Genomic DNA, 19,875 nt, shown 5'->3' on the forward strand with positions numbered 1-19,875 from the left:
CCGATTCTCATTTCATTGATTTTTTTTATAAGTGTGGGGTCACCCCAGTCATACCAGTAAAATACAGCGCCGACTGAAGTTTTTAGCTTTCAAAACTTGCCCAAATTGTATCGGTAGGTCCTGGAATTCGTCCACAGAAAGGCCAGAGAGACAACTTCACTCGTGAATCGCCATGTTTTACAACAGAGCATTTCAGACGTCCCAGTCTGCATGAAACCATCTCTCACCTCTGTCTCGAGAAGACCAGACACGCACGGTTCTTACGTTACGTTTATGCCTGTACAAGCAGCTAAAATCTCAAGTCCTTGTAAAAAAGTTAACCAGCATCTTCATTCTTTTGGTATAGTCTAGGTATGGGAGAGCCTGAACATTAATTTACGCATGCGCTGACAAAATGTTTGAACACGAGAGAAAATTACAGTACCTCCAGACGTGGCGCTGGAGCGTCGTACCAAACGAGTCATCCCGGGATTTCGGCCCGTGCGATCGCTTTTGGACGCAGTTGGCCCTTCGCTGCTTTCTGCTACCGACCTTGCCTCCCGGTACGGCATTGAGGGAGGGATATGTCGGCCCCTAAACCATATGAGACAAATCCCACGCCTACTCACAGCTTCTCAGACCGCCCTTGTCATTACAATATAGCGTAAGATTTCGATGGCTTATATATTTAAGACAAAAGTCATTTTATCTGACATATGGTAAGCACTGCAGTCGCAGATTACAAAATGCACGCACGCGCCCTGCTGAAGGTAACATACATACATGCATAAACTTTATTTCACCTCGAATTTCAGAATAACTACAATAGCCAATGTCTTCGAGATATTACATTTACAACTAAAATAATTAGCCTAAACGGATACATAACTAAATACATAATAGTTAAAGATATATTAATTCAAAAGGAAAGCCGCCGTACAAAATGCGGTCTTGGATTCTCTAGTTTAAAACCAGTAGACTCAGTGGTACGGACAAAATCGGGTAGCGCATTCCGCAACTTAGCTGATACGGAAGAAAAAAAAATTAAGACCATAACTGGTTGTTTTAGGTTTATTGAGGGACAGAATGTAATTTCCGCGAAGATCACGCATAAGAAGATTTTGAACGCGCTTATTGCATAGAGATGTAGAGTTTGACTTAAGTGGTAAGAGGACAGGTAATTTGCAAATATAAATCTCAGTGTTCTCTTATTTACATTATACCGTTTCTTTGACAAGAAATTTACTACGAGGATAACAGCGAAAAAAAGCACTGCTTTGTCGCGAATGTTCTATAACAAAAACTACTTGTTGAGAAATCAAAAGTCTTACGTTAACAGCAGACACCAGCGCTACTCCTTAGTATCTGGCTAGAGATTTTCTTGTCAGTACTTTTTCCTCCGGCCGCGCTTTAAAAATTGGATGAGGGCCATTCTCGTGCTTCTCAAGTTGCCTCGTTCATGCTCGAAAATAATTCTGGGTAATTCTTCCATTCCACGACAAGGGAAGCTCCCCGATTCTCATTTCATTGATTTTTTTTTATAAGTGTGGAATCACCCCAGTCATACCAGTAAAATACAGCGCCGACTGAAGTTTTTAGCTTTCAAAACTTGCCCAAATTGTATCGGTAGGTCCTGGAATTCGTCCACAGAAAGGCCAGAGAGACAACTTCACTCGTGAATCGCCATGTTTTACAACAGAGCATTTCAGACGTCCCAGTCTGCATGAAACCATCTCTCACCTCTGTCTCGAGAAGACCAGACACGCACGGTTCTTACGTTACGTTTATGCCTGTACAAGCAGCTGAAATCTCAATTCCTTGTAAAAAAGTTAACCAGCATCTTCATTCTTTTGGTATAGTCTAGGTATGGGAGAGCCTGAACATTAATTTACGCATGCGCTGACAAAATGTTTGAACACGAGAGAAAATTACAGTACCTCCAGACGTGGCGCTGGAGCGTCGTACCAAACGAGTCATCCCGGGATTTCGGCCCGTGCGATCGCTTTTGGACGCAGTTGGCCCTTCGCTGCTTTCTGCTACCGACCTTGCCTCCCGGTACGGCATTGAGGGAGGGATATGTCGGCCCCTAAACCATATGAGACAAATCCCACGCCTACTCACAGCTTCTCAGACCGCCCTTGTCATTACAATATAGCGTAAGATTTCGATGGCTTATATATTTAAGACAAAAGTCATTTTATCTGACATATGGTAAGCACTGCAGTCGCAGATTACAAAATGCACGCACGCGCCCTGCTGAAGGTAACATACATACATGCATAAACTTTATTTCACCTCGAATTTCAGAATAACTACAATAGCCAATGTCTTCGAGATATTACATTTACAACTAAAATAATTAGCCTAAACGGATACATAACTAAATACATAATAGTTAAAGATATATTAATTCAAAAGCAAAGCCGCCGTACAAAATGCGGTCTTGGATTCTCTAGTTTAAAACCAGTAGACTCAGTGGTACGGACAAAATCGGGTAGCGCATTCCGCAACTTAGCTGATACGGAAGAAAAAAAAATTAAGACCATAACTGGTTGTTTTAGGTTTATTGAGGGACAGAATGTAATTTCCGCGAAGATCACGCATAAGAAGATTTTGAACGGGCTTATTGCATAGAGATGTAGAGTTTGACTTAAGTGGTAAGAGGACAGGTAATTTGCAAATATAAATCTCAGTGTTCTCTTATTTACATTATACCGTTTCTTTGACAAGAAATTTACTACGAGGATAACAGCGAAAAAAAGCACTGCTTTGTCGCGAATGTTCTATAACAAAAACTACTTGTTGAGAAATCAAAAGTCTTACGTTAACAGCAGACACCAGCGCTACTCCTTAGTATCTGGCTAGAGATTTTCTTGTCAGTACTTTTTCCTCCGGCCGCGCTTTAAAAATTGGATGAGGGCCCTTCTCGTTCTTCTCAAGTTGCCTCGTTCATGCTCGAAAATAATTCTGGGTAATTCTTCCATTCCACGACAAGGGAAGCTCCCCGATTCTCATTTCATTGATTTTTTTTTATAAGTGTGGGGTCACCCCAGTCATACCAGTAAAATACAGCGCCGACTGAAGTTTTTAGCTTTCAAAACTTGCCCAAATTGTATCGGTAGGTCCTGGAATTCGTCCACAGAAAGGCCAGAGAGACAACTTCACTCGTGAATCGCCATGTTTTACAACAGAGCATTTCAGACGTCCCAGTCTGCATGAAACCATCTCTCACCTCTGTCTCGAGAAGACCAGACACGCACGGTTCTTACGTTACGTTTATGCCTGTACAAGCAGCTGAAATCTCAATTCCTTGTAAAAAAGTTAACCAGCATCTTCATTCTTTTGGTATAGTCTAGGTATGGGAGAGCCTGAACATTAATTTACGCATGCGCTGACAAAATGTTTGAACACGAGAGAAAATTGCAGTACCTCCAGACGTGGCGCTGGAGCGTCGTACCAAACGAGTCATCCCGGGATTTCGGCCCGTGCGATCGCTTTTGGACGCAGTTGGCCCTTCGCTGCTTTCTGCTACCGACCTTGCCTCCCGGTACGGCATTGAGGGAGGGATATGTCGGCCCCTAAACCATATGAGACAAATCCCACGCCTACTCACAGCTTCTCAGACCGCCCTTGTCATTACAATATAGCGTAAGATTTCGATGGCTTATATATTTAAGACAAAAGTCATTTTATCTGACATATGGTAAGCACTGCAGTCGCAGATTACAAAATGCACGCACGCGCCCTGCTGAAGGTAACATACATACATGCATAAACTTTATTTCATCTCGAATTTCAGAATAACTACAATAGCCAATGTCTTCGAGATATTACATTTACAACTAAAATACATAGCCTATACGGATACATAACTAAATACATAATAGTTAAAGATATATTAATTCAAAAGCAAAGCCGCCGTACAAAATGCGGTCTTGGATTCTCTAGTTTAAAACCAGTAGACTCAGTGGTACGGACAAAATCAGGTAGCGCATTCCGCAACTTAGCTGATACGTAAGAAAAAAAAATTAAGACCATAACTGGTTGTTTTAGGTTTATTGAGGGACAGAATGTAATTTCCGCGAAGATCACGCATAAGAAGATTTTGAACGCGCTTATTGCATAGAGATGTAGAGTTTGACTTAAGTGGTAAGAGGACAGGTAATTTGCAAATATAAATCTCAGTGTTCTCTTATTTACATTATACCGTTTCTTTGACAAGAAATTTACTACGAGGATAACAGCGAAAAAAAGCACTGCTTTGTCGCGAATGTTCTATAACAAAAACTACTTGTTGAGAAATCAAAAGTCTTACGTTAACAGCAGACACCAGCGCTACTCCTTAGTATCTGGCTAGAGATTTTCTTGTCAGTACTTTTTCCTCCGGCCGCGCTTTAAAAATTGGATGAGGGCCATTCTCGTGCTTCTCAAGTTGCCTCGTTCATGCTCGAAAATAATTCTGGGTAATTCTTCCATTCCACGACAAGGGAAGCTCCCCGATTCTCATTTCATTGATTTTTTTTTATAAGTGTGGGATCACCCCAGTCATACCAGTAAAATACAGCGCCGACTGAAGTTTTTAGCTTTCAAAACTTGCCCAAATTGTATCGGTAGGTCCTGGAATTCGTCCACAGAAAGGCCAGAGAGACAACTTCACTCGTGAATCGCCATGTTTTACAACAGAGCATTTCAGACGTCCCAGTCTGCATGAAACCATCTCTCACCTCTGTCTCGAGAAGACCAGACACGCACGGTTCTTACGTTACGTTTATGCCTGTACAAGCAGCTGAAATCTCAATTCCTTGTAAAAAAGTTAACCAGCATCTTCATTCTTTTGGTATAGTCTAGGTATGGGAGAGCCTGAACATTAATTTACGCATGCGCTGACAAAATGTTTGAACACGAGAGAAAATTACAGTACCTCCAGACGTGGCGCTGGAGCGTCGTACCAAACGAGTCATCCCGGGATTTCGGCCCGTGCGATCGCTTTTGGACGCAGTTGGCCCTTCGCTGCTTTCTGCTACCAACCTTGCCTCCCGGTACGGCATTGAGGGAGGGATATGTCGGCCCCTAAACCATATGAGACAAATCCCACGCCTACTCACAGCTTCTCAGACCGCCCTTGTCATTACAATATAGCGTAAGATTTCGATGGCTTATATATTTAAGACAAAAGTCATTTTATCTGACATATGGTAAGCACTGCAGTCGCAGATTACAAAATGCACGCACGCGCCCTGCTGAAGGTAACATACATACATGCATAAACTTTATTTCACCTCGAATTTCAGAATAACTACAATAGCCAATGTCTTCGAGATATTACATTTACAACTAAAATAATTAGCCTAAACGGGTACATAACTAAATACATAATAGTTAAAGATATATTAATTCAAAAGGAAAGCCGCCGTACAAAATGCGGTCTTGGATTCTCTAGTTTAAAACCAGTAGACTCAGTGGTACGGACAAAATCGGGTAGCGCATTCCGCAACTTAGCTGATACGGAAGAAAAAAAAATTAAGACCATAACTGGTTGTTTTAGGTTTATTGAGGGACAGAATGTAATTTCCGCGAAGATCACGCATAAGAAGATTTTGAACGGGCTTATTGCATAGAGATGTAGAGTTTGACTTAAGTGGTAAGAGGACAGGTAATTTGCAAATATAAATCTCAGTGTTCTCTTATTTACATTATACCGTTTCTTTGACAAGAAATTTACTACGAGGATAACAGCGAAAAAAAGCACTGCTTTGTCGCGAATGTTCTATAACAAAAACTACTTGTTGAGAAATCAAAAGTCTTACGTTAACAGCAGACACCAGCGCTACTCCTTAGTATCTGGCTAGAGATTTTCTTGTCAGTACTTTTTCCTCCGGCCGCGCTTTAAAAATTGGATGAGGGCCATTCTCGTGCTTCTCAAGTTGCCTCGTTCATGCTCGAAAATAATTCTGGGTAATTCTTCCATTCCACGACAAGGGAAGCTCCCCGATTCTCATTTCATTGATTTTTTTTATAAGTGTGGGGTCACCCCAGTCATACCAGTAAAATACAGCGCCGACTGAAGTTTTTAGCTTTCAAAACTTGCCCAAATTGTATCGGTAGGTCCTGGAATTCGTCCACAGAAAGGCCAGAGAGACAACTTCACTCGTGAATCGCCATGTTTTACAACAGAGCATTTCAGACGTCCCAGTCTGCATGAAACCATCTCTCACCTCTGTCTCGAGAAGACCAGACACGCACGGTTCTTACGTTACGTTTATGCCTGTACAAGCAGCTGAAATCTCAATTCCTTGTAAAAAAGTTAACCAGCATCTTCATTCTTTTGGTATAGTCTAGGTATGGGAGAGCCTGAACATTAATTTACGCATGCGCTGACAAAATGTTTGAACACGAGAGAAAATTGCAGTACCTCCAGACGTGGCGCTGGAGCGTCGTACCAAACGAGTCATCCCGGGATTTCGGCCCGTGCGATCGCTTTTGGACGTAGTTGGCCCTTCGCTGCTTTCTGCTACCGACCTTGCCTCCCGGTACGGCATTGAGGGAGGGATATGTCGGCCCCTAAACCATATGAGACAAATCCCACGCCTACTCACAGCTTCTCAGACCGCCCTTGTCATTACAATATAGCGTAAGATTTCGATGGCTTATATATTTAAGACAAAAGTCATTTTATCTGACATATGGTAAGCACTGCAGTCGCAGATTACAAAATGCACGCACGCGCCCTGCTGAAGGTAACATACATACATGCATAAACTTTATTTCATCTCGAATTTCAGAATAACTACAATAGCCAATGTCTTCGAGATATTACATTTACAACTAAAATACATAGCCTATACGGATACATAACTAAATACATAATAGTTAAAGATATATTAATTCAAAAGCAAAGCCGCCGTACAAAATGCGGTCTTGGATTCTCTAGTTTAAAACCAGTAGACTCAGTGGTACGGACAAAATCAGGTAGCGCATTCCGCAACTTAGCTGATACGTAAGAAAAAAAATTAAGACCACAACTGGTTGTTTTAGGTTTATTGAGGGACAGAATGTAATTTCCGCGAAGATCACGCATAAGAAGATTTTGAACGCGCTTATTGCATAGAGATGTAGAGTTTGACTTAAGTGGTAAGAGGACAGGTAATTTGCAAATATAAATCTCAGTGTTCTCTTATTTACATTATACCGTTTCTTTGACAAGAAATTTACTACGAGGATAACAGCGAAAAAAAGCACTGCTTTGTCGCGAATGTTCTATAACAAAAACTACTTGTTGAGAAATCAAAAGTCTTACGTTAACAGCAGACACCAGCGCTACTCCTTAGTATCTGGCTAGAGATTTTCTTGTCAGTACTTTTTCCTCCGGCCGCGCTTTAAAAATTGGATGAGGGCCATTCTCGTGCTTCTCAAGTTGCCTCGTTCATGCTCGAAAATAATTCTGGGTAATTCTTCCATTCCACGACAAGGGAAGGTCCCCGATTCTCATTTCATTGATTTTTTTTATAAGTGTGGGGTCACCCCAGTCATACCAGTAAAATACAGCGCCGACTGAAGTTTTTAGCTTTCAAAACTTGCCCAAATTGTATCGGTAGGTCCTGGAATTCGTCCACAGAAAGGCCAGAGAGACAACTTCACTCGTGAACCGCCACGTTTTACAACAGAGCACTTCAGACGTCCCAGTCTGCATGAAACCATCTCTCACCTCTGTCTCGAGAAGACCAGACACGCACGGTTCTTACGTTACGTTTATGCCTGTACAAGCAGCTGAAATCTCAATTCCTTGTAAAAAAGTTAACCAGCATCTTCATTCTTTTGGTATAGTCTAGGTATGGGAGAGCCTGAACATTAATTTACGCATGCGCTGACAAAATGTTTGAACACGAGAGAAAATTGCAGTACCTCCAGACGTGGTGCTGGAGCGTCGTACCAAACGAGTCATCCCGGGATTTCGGCCCGTGCGATCGCTTTTGGAAGCAGTTGGCCCTTCGCTGCTTTCTGCTACCGACCTTGCCTCCCGGTACGGCATTGAGGGAGGGGTATGTCGGCCCCTAAACCATTTGAGACAAATCCCACGCCTACTCACGGCTTCTCAGACCGCCCTTGTCATTACAATACAGCGTAAGATTTCGATGGCTTATATATTTAAGGCAAAAGTCATTTTATCTGACATATGGTAAGCACTGCAGTCGCAGATTACAAAATGCACGCACGAGCCCTGCTGAAGGTAACATACATACATGCATAAACTTTATTTCATCTCGAGTTTCAGAATAACTACAAGAGCCAATGTCTTCGAGACATTACATTTACAACTAAAATATATAGCCTATACAGATACATAACTAAATACATAATAGTTAAAGATATATTAATAATTCAAAAGGAAAGCCGCCGTACAAAATGCGGTCTTGGATTCTCTAGTTTAAAACCAGTAGACTCAGTGGTACGGACAAAATCAGGTAGCGCATTCCGCAATTAGCTGATAAGTAAGAAAAAAAATTAAGACCATAACTGGTTGTTTTAGGTTTATTGAGGGACAGAATGTAATTTCCGCGAAGATCACGCATAAGAAGATTTTGAACGGGCTTATTGCATAGAGATGTAGAGTTTGACTTAAGTGGTAAGAGGACAGGTAATTTGCAAATATAAATCTCAGTGTTCTCTTATTTACATTATACCGTTTCTTTGACAAGAAATTTACTATGAGGATAACAGGGAAAAAAAACACTGCTTTGTCGCGAATGTTCTATAACAAAAACTACTTGTTGAGAAATCAAAAGTCTTACGTTAACAGCAGACACCTGCTGAAGGTAACATACATACATGCATAAACTTTATTTCATCTCGAAATTTTAGAATAACTACAAGAGTCCATACATTTAGCACAGACATGGGGATGGAATTTGGATAAAAAGGTCTGGGTGCTGGTACTGAAACGTGGTAAAATTGTTAAGATGGAAGGAGTTGTACTAACAGATTGGGCAGGTTATGAAGGAGATTGAGGATAGAGGGTATACATTTGTAGGTACTTAGGCATACTGGAAACAGATGAGTTGAAGGAAAAGGAGATGAAAGACCTGTTCTCAAAGGAATATAAATGTAGGCTGAAATTGGTGTTAAAGTCAAAGTTGAGTGGAAAGAATAAAATCGTGGCTGCCAACCTTAGGCAGTTGCAATTCTAAGGTATAGTGCTGGCATGGTAGAATGGAAGACTGATGAATAAAGGTGTTAGATAGAAAGACCAGGAAAATGATGACACTATATGGCACACTGCACCCAAAAGTGATGTAGACAGGGTGTACATAGCACGACAGAAAGGAGGCTTAGTAGCTGTGAAATGTGTGTGAAGGCTGAAGAAAATAATCGGGCATGGTATGTTTGGAATTCAAATGATGTAGGAGTAAGAAAGATAAAGATCTTGGACAGTGAGGGGGCAAAGAAGAAGAACGAATTTAAAAGGGACAGGCAGAATGCCAACTTAAATAGATGTAAAGAAAAAAAATGTATGGTCAATTCCTGCAGGAAATGCCAGAGGCAGTTGCTAAAGATAAGACCTGGGAGTGGACTAGGAAAAGTGACTTGACAGTCGAAACTGAAGCACTAATCTTTGCAGCTCAAGAATTAACAGGCACTGAGAACGAATTATGTTACGTTCAACATCAAAAAGTCAGTAGATTCCCCGCTTTGTAGGTTGTGTAACCAAAAGGGTGAAACAATAAATCACATTCTAAGTGAGTGTAAGATGTTGGCACAGAAAGAGTACAAGAGAAGACACAGAGTGTATGAAAAGGAAGGCCAAAAGATTGAGAAATATCAGGACCTGAAGAGAGAAATGGGAAGACTATGGAGGATTCTAAAGGCATCTGGAAGTGGTACCGGTAGTCGTTGAAGCACTCGGAGTAGGTTGGATGAATGGCTTGAGAAGCTGGGTGTTACCATCAGAACAGGACTGTTGCAGAAAACAGCCTTGTTAGGCACAGCTAGGATTCTACGGAAGCTGTTGGAAAGCTGAAGGAGAAGAAATGACACAAAGGACTTTTGGCCACTGGCTATGGCTTGCTCCTTTGGTGTAATGTCGGCATAACATCTACATAATAATAATAACAATAATATTATAACAGGAAAAATAAATTTGTCGTGCTATTCAATTAGTACCAGTATTGAATCTACATAATTACAGGGCAACTTATTTCCATATCAATGAATGACAATAGTGCCTATTGTTATATGCCTCATTCTTCAAAAGCTTAAGACTAATTTGCATGTGGTGGCCCTTTGACCTTTGTGGTCTCAAATTTTGTAGTTTTACAGCTCCCGCTTATATAAATTATACAGTAACATGTATCTTATCTGTCTCGAAGATGGAATATTATCGGATGAGGTTCACTGAGGCAACAATAGAAGCAATAGCCAGCATAGCAAGCATTTCTGTGGGGTTTCTCTGAAGTGAAAGACTGAGAAGTGGGCTTTTCGATGTTTAGATTGAGCAAAAAAATGGGGAGCCCCATTTCACCCGCAACCAAAATTCAGAAATCAGCCCTTTCAGTGCTCAAAAACCCAATGGAAACGCTTGCTACGCAGACTGTAGAAGCAAAGGCCATATTGAATCTTGCTGAAAACTGAAACCAGTGCAATTTACCATAACTTGCACCTAAAAGATAAGAGCATACCCATTTGAAAAACAACTTTACTACAAAGCTTAAAAAATCACACAAAAGCATAAAAAACCTTAATTTTGTCTATTTGTACAATTTATAAATGCATGAGATGGATGATCCATCTTCGATGAAGTGGAGCAAACAATTCTAATTCATATTATAATATTACTATATTCAATTTGAATAAGCATGGTCAAAGAAATGGATGATCCATCCAGACATGCCGTTACACTATCTCTTATCCCCAATATTTATGCTTCTAAAGACAAATTACTACAACACTCTTTTTTTTTGCTGAAGTAGAGAACTTCAGCCATTTCTTTATTTTCAATCCCCAAATCAAAGACAAATCTGCTGATTGCTTTTCATTTTACATTTTCAGGATGAAACACGAGGAGGCACTCAAGGGTGGCCCTGTGGAGGGTATATCCCAGAATAAAGGTTAACAAAACTAAATATAAGAACTTAACTTGTTTCCATTTAATATACAAATACAAGATGCTAAAATGTTAAAAATGTAATGATCATATGAATTCTACACATGCTACTCAATAAAATGCCTCACCTTTAAGATCCTTGCTGTTACTCAACAACAAATAACTTTATTATACAAGATAAAAGCTAAAGAGATGTAAAATAATGCAAAACTGAGTTACTGTATCTGTATACATGTAGGAGGTAAAACTGAAAAATCAACCAGTTGTGCTTCTTGAACACCATTCAATATTTTGCACTTTCCTGAAATCTAAGAACCACTATCCATAGATCAAGATGCACAGATAAAAGGCCAAAATTATTGTGGTTACTTCATTCATCGCTATCTTCAGTATTGTCACTTGACGTGTAAAGTGACTGATTTCTTCTCTTCAGTTTCATGACTTTTCTTCGAGGTTCTAAACCAGAGCAAGCATTCATTGTCTGTTCTGAAATCATATCATCTGATTTCTCCTCAGTAGGTCGAGGCATAACAGGTGTAATAACTGGATGTTTCAAATTTTCAGGACAGGGAATTGAAGGCTTTGGGAGTTTAAGATGAGGCCTCAAATTGCTTTCACACTTGTCACCATTGTTACCGTCATCATCGATGTCAAGACTTATAGTTTCATCTGGGTTCTTGGAAATGCTATTGTCATCATCACTGTTATCGTCACTTAAGTCAATCTCTTCAGGATTTGTGTACATTTGTATATTCTGTTCCTCTGTGTAACATGGATTTTTGATTCCAAGCTTAGCACAAAATTCTTCTGTTTGAGGGTTGATAACTGGCAAAACCTGCTTCATTTTTGCGTTGTTTGGCTTTAATGGATTGTACGGAGGCACTGTAATCTGAAAATTCTCAGGGACCTTTGGTGGATTTCCAAACTCTTTGAGAACTTCCTTTTTCACTGCTTCATCAGGTTTGAACTTAGACATTTGATCACAATTAGGAAGCACAGTGACATAAGGTGTTCCATTGTAGAGAGCATCTGTAAGCTGCATGATTGCTAACCACTCAGGATCATATAGCAGTTCCAAAGGAGCATCACTTGGTCCAAAATCTACCACTTGTAAAAACTGCCGTCTGGGAAGACACTTGTCCAAAGCAAGGAATTTCGTGAATTTAACACTGTCTTTGCAGTTGTGTGGTATTAATGCTGGGAATTTTGCATGCATGTGTGCCGCAAACCAATACTTTGGCTTCAACAATGTCATTAGCTCTCCAGCTGGAGGGCTACCTAATGTGTTGGTTTCAATTTCTGACTGCAGATATTTCTTATATCTATACAGTTCTTCAACATTGCCATGGTTATAAACCCCAAAGGCCAGTCATGTGACAAAAAGATATCTACTGGATCAGAAAGAAGCTTAAGCTTGAAAACATCAAAACTTCTGACATGATATGTGCTGCGTACCGTACCATCATCGTATGGTGGCCTTTCAAAATGTCCTTTGTGATAATCATGGCCTTTGTAGATACCAGAGAGACCTGCAATTCGAATGTCACCAAATCTAACCACCCCACTATATCCTAGGTAGTAGATGTTGGGGGCTACCCACCCTCCGTGTGGAAGTTCCCACAGGTGATTTGACGCCTCGTGATTACCTCCAATGAAAATCGTGAGCACTGGAGCTTTCTTTTCACCGCAATAATATTTGTAGAATGTTTGCATGTGTCGATACTTCGGTGGAACAGCCATACAGCAAAGGTCACTTTCATTTCGAACGGCTTGAAAATCTCCACAGCAAAGAAGCATGTCAACTTTGATGCTTTCTTTCTCTTGTAGGTGTTCAAGAGTTTCATAAATCCTGTCCAGTTCTCCGTGACAACAGCCTTCGACAGCGATCTTCATCCTAAGGCGCTTGCAATGAACAAATCTTCTGTTAACAAAATACCAAAGGCTTCCTTCAAATCAATCAATGAATCAGTACATTATAATTACCGTATATGAAGTATCCTCACAATCTACGCATGCTCGTGTGAGCGAAAAAAAGATGGCGCAGGTTAGTGAGTGATGAAATCTAGAAATAAATTTGTCGTGGTAATCTTTCACCCTTAGTTATAAATTGCGGCAGGTCCAGTAGTTTGTACACATCTAACTGCTGTCCCTCACGGTTTCTTGAAACAGATGGTTCTCGGCAGATACGTTTGTCAGAGGTGCCTCAATTTTGCACGTCTCATGCCCAGTAAGCTTATTTTGGACGCACGTGCAGATCCATATATCCTCAGACCTTCTGTTTTCTCTGGACGACTTCGGCAAGGAGATTGTCAATCGCAACAGGTAGAAGTTCAACTACAGCTGTAGAGTTGTTATCTGAGATCTCCTCTCATTTATCATTATGGTGGGAAATCAATATATTCAATGCAGATACACTGTACGGACTTTTCACGGTTAGTGAGTTAGTTAGTGTCTTTTCACGGGAAAGAAAGGTAGCCAACTTTTCCGCATCACCCAGGCTTTACAGCTTAAATTATTGCACTATGCACAAACGTGCTGACTGTGAACTTCAAATTCCAATCAACTGTCTCCCTTTTTGATGTCATGAATCTCATTTGCTGCCACTGTTAGCAGGAAAAAAGGTGGAAGCCTGCAAAGTGGATCGAAATTAGTCAAGCAGAATGCGTTAGTTAACCAATTATGATATAATCAGAGTTTTAGTTTGAGGCCGGAGGCCGGATGTTTCGTCCAGTGGTTTCCCATTCCATGTCTGGTACTTTGATGCCTGTATTTGAGGGGTTTGTTTCATTTTTTATTATTATAATTTTTTTACTTATTTTTAAAGAGAATTTAAGTGGACTTTATGCAGCCTTGCCTGGGAAACTGATTCTTGGCTTCCAGAAAAACTGGAGACAGCATTTCTGAGTGTTCTATTATAAAAATTTCCTGGGGGCATGTATGCTAAGACAGTTCTTGTAGTCAAACTATAGCATTATTTTTAGGTTTTCATTTATGTAACGAATACTAGATAATTTCCATTTTCCAGTGCACCATTCAGTAATAGATCACAGATGATGTTAAAATGTGAACAAATACACAGCAACATGAAATCTTTTGTTCTGTGTAATAAAAAAAAAAGTTTTTGATGACGTCAGCTATGCATCTGTCCTTAGAGATCTTAGGTGAGAAACAATCAAAATGCATGCATTATTCAGCTTGTTTCATAATATCATAAGGCTAACAATAGGGGTATACTGCCCTTTAACAACTGCATCGCTAAGTGTAGGTATGGTGCCTGAGACATCCTGGAGCTTCTACTATCGGCAGCCAGCTCCAAGATGGAGACTGCACCAATAGCTGGCAAAACCTGACAACCCAGCCATGAGCCTGCATGCCCCTGAGAAAACACGCATCTGTCAAACTTCCAAACAGTGGAAAGTAGAGGGGGGAAGGGAGGGGAAAAATCACCAAATGCACCACGCAAAATGCCCCTTCTTCCCGCCACACCAATAAATAAGCTCTACAACCTAAAGCACGAGGAATCCAAGGCATGCACAAATACAATGTATAACAAAAACCTCTAACAACAATAATATTATCAGACTGCAGTCGCTTCTAGTTGTTAACTCATTTAAATTGCATTTAACCTCATTGAAATTTAAAATGAATGAAGGGGTTGGTTTCTAAAGTGACTGTGGTGTAACCACTATAAGAACAGTTAACTTTCTTTCATCAACTTGTTTAATAAAATGTGGTTAAATACAATTTAACTAAGTTAACAACAAAGAGATGCTGGCTTTCTGTGCATTTAGGTCAACAACTAGAGCAGTCAATTTCATAGCGGTCTGCAGTTTGTTCTCGTCATCTCAGTGTAGTGGCCATGTTTCAGCTACACTGGCAGAGTGTTCTGCACTTTTTCTTCATTTAGGGGTTTTCTGGTATTATTAGCGAATTCTTATATTTCTCCTCCCTCCTTCGCTACTCCCATTTTTTCCACTGTTAATGCAGTGTGATGGGTGCCCGGATGTCTCTATTTGGGGGCTCATGGCTGGGTTGTGGGGATTGCTAGCCATGGGAGCGTTTCACTGTCTAGGGACGGGTGATCACATTGGAGGCCCCTGGACATCTTAACTAAGTTTTCCTTTAAACTTAAAATTGAATTGAACGTGCTGCCAATGGTTACAGCCCTACTCTAAGATCTCTTTCTAAATTAACTGATGCGGATTAATCTTGACAGATAAGATGGTATGCCTACAAGAGATCCAATGAACAGCCAGGATTAATAGGAAGATTTATTGAGAATTTAAAAGAAGGCTTTGAGAGAAATAAAGAAATGCAGGTAAGCTGCAATAAAAAAATCCTTTTAAGGTAAAAAATCTACAATGAAAACTATTTTCTTAATTCATTAGAAGTTTAAATAAAGGCATTTTTGACCAGTTAGCCGAGACACCTATTAGAATTAGGAGTTTCTCATTAGAAGGCTGAGTAATTTTATGAGGAAAATAATGGTAAAAAAACAAAATAATCAAGTAAATCTGTCTGCATGCTTTTACAAACTTATAGGAAAATATAAAGAAATTTCAAGAAGAAGCAAAGAAATATGAGCAATCAGAATCACTCACTGGCCGAGTTAAATTTGCAAACAAGATAAAGGTAAGGTTGTGTTTGAGTTAGTTGTGGGATTTTATGTTAATTAGCTATTAATAAAGTCAGTGCATTTTTGAAAATGTGCATTTTTTCCAAAGGTTCATAATTTAGCCCTTTTCTTCCTAAAAGTGATTCTTCTTGGTTTTTCTTGTAAATAGCGAAACCCTTAGGGCAAAATGGTTGTTGACCATCTACATTTACATCCACTTAAAGTGCCCATAACCCCAAAATGTTTTTTTTCGCTAAAATGAATCTTTGCACCTGTTCAAAACTCATTGCGGCCATTTTTTCCTTTTTCTAACAAATCCTGCCTTTTTATAGGCCTTGAAAGTTGCAAAAATCCAAGCATCTTTTGTTCACAATGGAGTCAGAAGGGGAGTGGGTCTATTCCTGTTTTGACGTCACAAACTGATGTACATTGCATTAACTCTTTGTAAAAAATGCATGCAAAGTAGATTGTGATGTCAAAACAGGAGTAGACCCACTCCCCTTCTGACTCGGTTATGGTTAGGGTTAGGGTTATGGCAGGATTTGTTAGAAAAAGGAAAAAAATGGCGGAAATGCGTTTTGAACAGGTGCAAAGATTCATTTTAGCGAAAAAACATTTTGGGGTTATGGGCACTTTAAACCATTTTCCCTCCTAAAAGTACCTCTTATAGAAATTACTCTGTCTAACTCCAGACTATTTTACTCATCAGTAGGGAACCCCTTGGGATTGAAAGGGTTAATCTTGGGGATTAAAAACTCAAAGTCAGTTAACCTTTGTTTTTTTCATTTAGGACAGTGTCTCATTTGCATCAATGAAGACCTCTGCTGCTGTGAAGAGTTTTTCAGGAGCTTTTTCCTCAAAAGTGTCTAAGGTAGTGTAATACTAATATTACAGTTGGCAGGTTATAGAAGGTCGCAGTGAAGGCTGATGTAATTAATCATGCACTGTTCATCTCTGTTAATAAACTGTTCAAGTGGTAAGTCAAGGGTTGCTAGTAATCGCTGCCTAGTTGGATTTTAGTCTTGGAAGATAAGGACATCAACGTGCTGGCCCTTTTTACATCAAGTGCTCTAAACATTGCTAGGCAAAAATAAATAATATTCAGCATACTCTTTGAAAAGGGTAAGGGACAAATCGTCCAATGCCATGCTCTGGTGTGTGTTTGTAAATCTCTCCAACCATGATGATTTACCCAGTAAAGGACCAAATAAAGTTGATTCTATTTTGTAAATTCTTTTAAACGTGATAGGCCTTAAATATTTTTTAATTAAAATAATATTTATCAATTAATTCTAGTAAGCACCATTTTTTTTTTCAGGTATATGAAGAGGCCACAACAAGTGAAGCTTTTAGAAAAGGAAAAGCTGTTTCTGAAGAGGTACTGTATCTACACCACAATTTATCAACTGAAGTGAATAACGATGAAACATTTTGTCTACAAAAGGAGAAGGAATTAAGGGGTTTGTGTTTAAAGTTATTGTGATCAGTCAGTGTTGCAGTGTTAATGAGGTGTGGGACAGTCTCTCAAAAGATAGAACTTGCAAACTAAATTATATCTCTCCTGTGAAATTCTTTTATAGACGGACTTTCAGCAAGTTTATTAATATTAAGAAAGCTTTGTAATCTGCAAGTTACAATGTATTTTGTCCAAGTTTAAATACCTTGCATGTCGCTTTAGCTGATGCAGAATTTGCACATGTTGAGGGCAGATTATAAATTAAAGAAACAGGGGAAGTACAGTGTGTATGCTATTGTCATTTTTCTTTGTAGCTTGCCAAGTCAGCGAAGGATGCAGCATCCAAGGTTCAGGAACAGTCTGAAGTACTTGGCAAAACAGAAACCTTCAAGGCTATGTCTTCTGTGAGTTTTCCCAGTGATTAGTGGCTTCTCCTTTGCAGTCTGGGAAGCAAATGAGGAACTGTGGTTGTCAACTCATAATTGTATTTTATGCTCATGCCAAGTGTAGCCAAGCTGAAAAAACTTGTGGTGTGAAGCAAAGTATCCTGCTTGCATCAAAACATTCAGAATTAGTTGAAGTATTTTAATTTGGTCAAATATGAGATTTGCTAAAGTCAACTCAGCTCCACACACTTGTAACCTCATTGACTATTTGCCGTCACATATCCAATGCAATAATTATGATATTGTTAAAGAGCTTTGTGTGCAGTTAATGATGAAGGTTTTGTTGTGTTATGCATTCTCACGAGAAATATGCAAATCAGTACTTTAGTCACATTTATTCACCAAAATCTAGCGTTCCTTTTGATATCTTCTTTTTCCTACTTTTCAGGGATTTAAAACAGTTAAAGAGGAAGTATTGGATGAGGAACTTCAAAAGTCAAGGCCATATAGGACTCCAGGTAGAATACAGAAACAGTCTATTGGAGTATTACATCTGCTTAGTTCAGCTGGTTATTTTATTGCCAAGAGCAGAATTCCTTCTACTGAATTCTGTGGCTATTTGTTTTCGATAAAAATTGCCAGAACTTCTCCTGTTGAAAGTAGTTTCCATAAAGATTCAAAGGATCTCAAAAAGGTCTAAGAATACAATTGCATTTTGATATCTTCTGAAGTTTTCCTCCAAGGTTATTTTGGCTAATCGTGAAAAATCTTATCAGAATTATCAAGTTATAGCTAGGAGTAATTGTCCTATCCTTGATGAAGTGTTTGTAGGTGCCTTATTCATATCTACAGCTGTTTCAACATGAATGCATAGGTTGGTAGGTAGGTAGGTAGGTAGATAGGTAGGTAGGTAGGTAGGTAGGTAGGTAGGTAGGTAGTACTTTATTTATTATAAAATATTCAAATCAAAAGAGAAACACTCTAGCCCCAACAAAACTTGGCTGGTTTCCATGGAGGGCGTGTTGACACATAAAATACTAAACCAAAAAAAAATTACCTTTGCTACTATTACAGAAAAACTACCATGAAAACATACCTCTTGGCAAGACCCAACTATTTTCCAATAAGTTCTTAAATGAAGCGAGTTTTGCTTCATTCAGGAGCTGGTTCCAAAGCATAGCGCTAAATTTAAAGCTTCTTTAAATTAGTTAATTCCCTTTTCAGTTTAGGAAGTGTCAGATCATTAGCCTTATTGCGTAGATGGTAATTAACCTGATCAACATTCCTTTAACAAAAGAGTTCTTTATGTGCCGCATGGCCCCTATACCCGCGCTAACCTTGTTACATATCATGTCAACATGACAGTCCCAGCTGAGCTTTTCATCTATCTGAGCCGGTAGGCAAGGAGCCCGTAGGCAAGGAGCCAAGAAACAAAACTTTACAGTTAGATGGATGCATAATTTGAAGTTTATTCTTGATAACCCACTTTCGTTCTTGAGCAACTAGATCAGAAAGAAGCTTCACAATAAGTTAGTTAGCATTGTAAGAAGAAGAGAAGATTTGTGTACATGGAGTGGTTGATGTTAGACTGTCAGATGAATCATTGATGTATAATAGAATCAAAAGCGGACCAAAATTGACCCCTGTGGGACTCTTCAAGTCAGGGCGTGACGAAAGTGCTGTCCGATAGCCCGGGGCTAGTGGAATGACTTGTCGGGCTAGCGTTTTCTTATCGTAGCTTGCCCGATGGGCAAGCACCGTTGGTTCCCCATTTCTGATGATAAATTGAGCTTTTATACCAAAAAGTGTGTAGCAGAAAGCTCCTGAGAGAAAATGATAATGTTATGTGGCCAAATTATCGTAGCGTGATAACGTTTTGCACCGTAAATAACATCATGACTTTTTCTGCTTTCAAAAGCGACCGAAGTATATTTTATAAACAATTTAATTTCGGGCTAGCTCCTCAGACCTTCGGGCTAGTAACCTCAAGTAACAGCTTGCCCGAAGGGCAACCTCATCTTTTCATTTTCGTCTCACCCTGCAAGTGATTATTATGCATGTCTTTCATGAGTTAAGGATAGATCTATGTACAATGTAACATACCAAAATGGTCAATTAGCTTATTAATTCTGATGCCTAGACTACAACTCTAATGATTTCCTTATTATTTTAGAAAAGCTTCGGCGAAGGACTGGTGCTGAAGGTGATGCCATAAAGAAGGAGCGAAGAATTGATGCAAATGAGTATGTCTTAAAATTCTTTGTCATTAACACTTTCCCACCTGAGAATGATACTTTCAGATTTTACACTAGCTAACGCTAGTCGATTTTACTTGCAGATT

The 19,875-nt window shown here is 39.5% G+C and overlaps 2 protein-coding genes across 2 annotated transcripts in view; one reads left to right on the forward strand and one right to left on the reverse strand.

Moving 5' to 3' along the window:
- Positions 1–10,687: 10,687 nt before the first annotated feature.
- Positions 10,688–13,063, reverse strand: LOC137992084 (uncharacterized). Its single transcript, XM_068837177.1, is given in 2 exon segments — positions 10,688–12,439; positions 12,442–13,063. Coding segments are annotated over 2 exon segments (1,521 nt in total). The 5' UTR covers positions 12,971–13,063; the 3' UTR covers positions 10,688–11,447.
- The window catches only part of LOC137992086 (mitochondrial import inner membrane translocase subunit TIM44-like), a 25,034-nt gene continuing 18,158 nt past the window's right edge, over positions 13,000–19,875 (forward strand). The window contains exons 1-9 of the mRNA XM_068837178.1: positions 13,000–13,121; positions 13,247–13,399; positions 15,294–15,395; positions 15,620–15,709; positions 16,483–16,563; positions 17,011–17,070; positions 17,463–17,552; positions 17,983–18,052; positions 19,708–19,777. Of these exons, the coding sequence (XP_068693279.1) occupies positions 13,038–13,121; positions 13,247–13,399; positions 15,294–15,395; positions 15,620–15,709; positions 16,483–16,563; positions 17,011–17,070; positions 17,463–17,552; positions 17,983–18,052; positions 19,708–19,777 (800 nt within the window). The 5' untranslated portion in view covers positions 13,000–13,037. The remainder of the gene's footprint in view (positions 13,122–13,246; positions 13,400–15,293; positions 15,396–15,619; positions 15,710–16,482; positions 16,564–17,010; positions 17,071–17,462; positions 17,553–17,982; positions 18,053–19,707; positions 19,778–19,875) is intronic.

This window comes from Montipora foliosa, chromosome 2, assembly GCF_036669935.1.
Source record: "Montipora foliosa isolate CH-2021 chromosome 2, ASM3666993v2, whole genome shotgun sequence".
Taxonomy (NCBI): Eukaryota; Metazoa; Cnidaria; class Anthozoa; order Scleractinia; family Acroporidae; genus Montipora; species Montipora foliosa.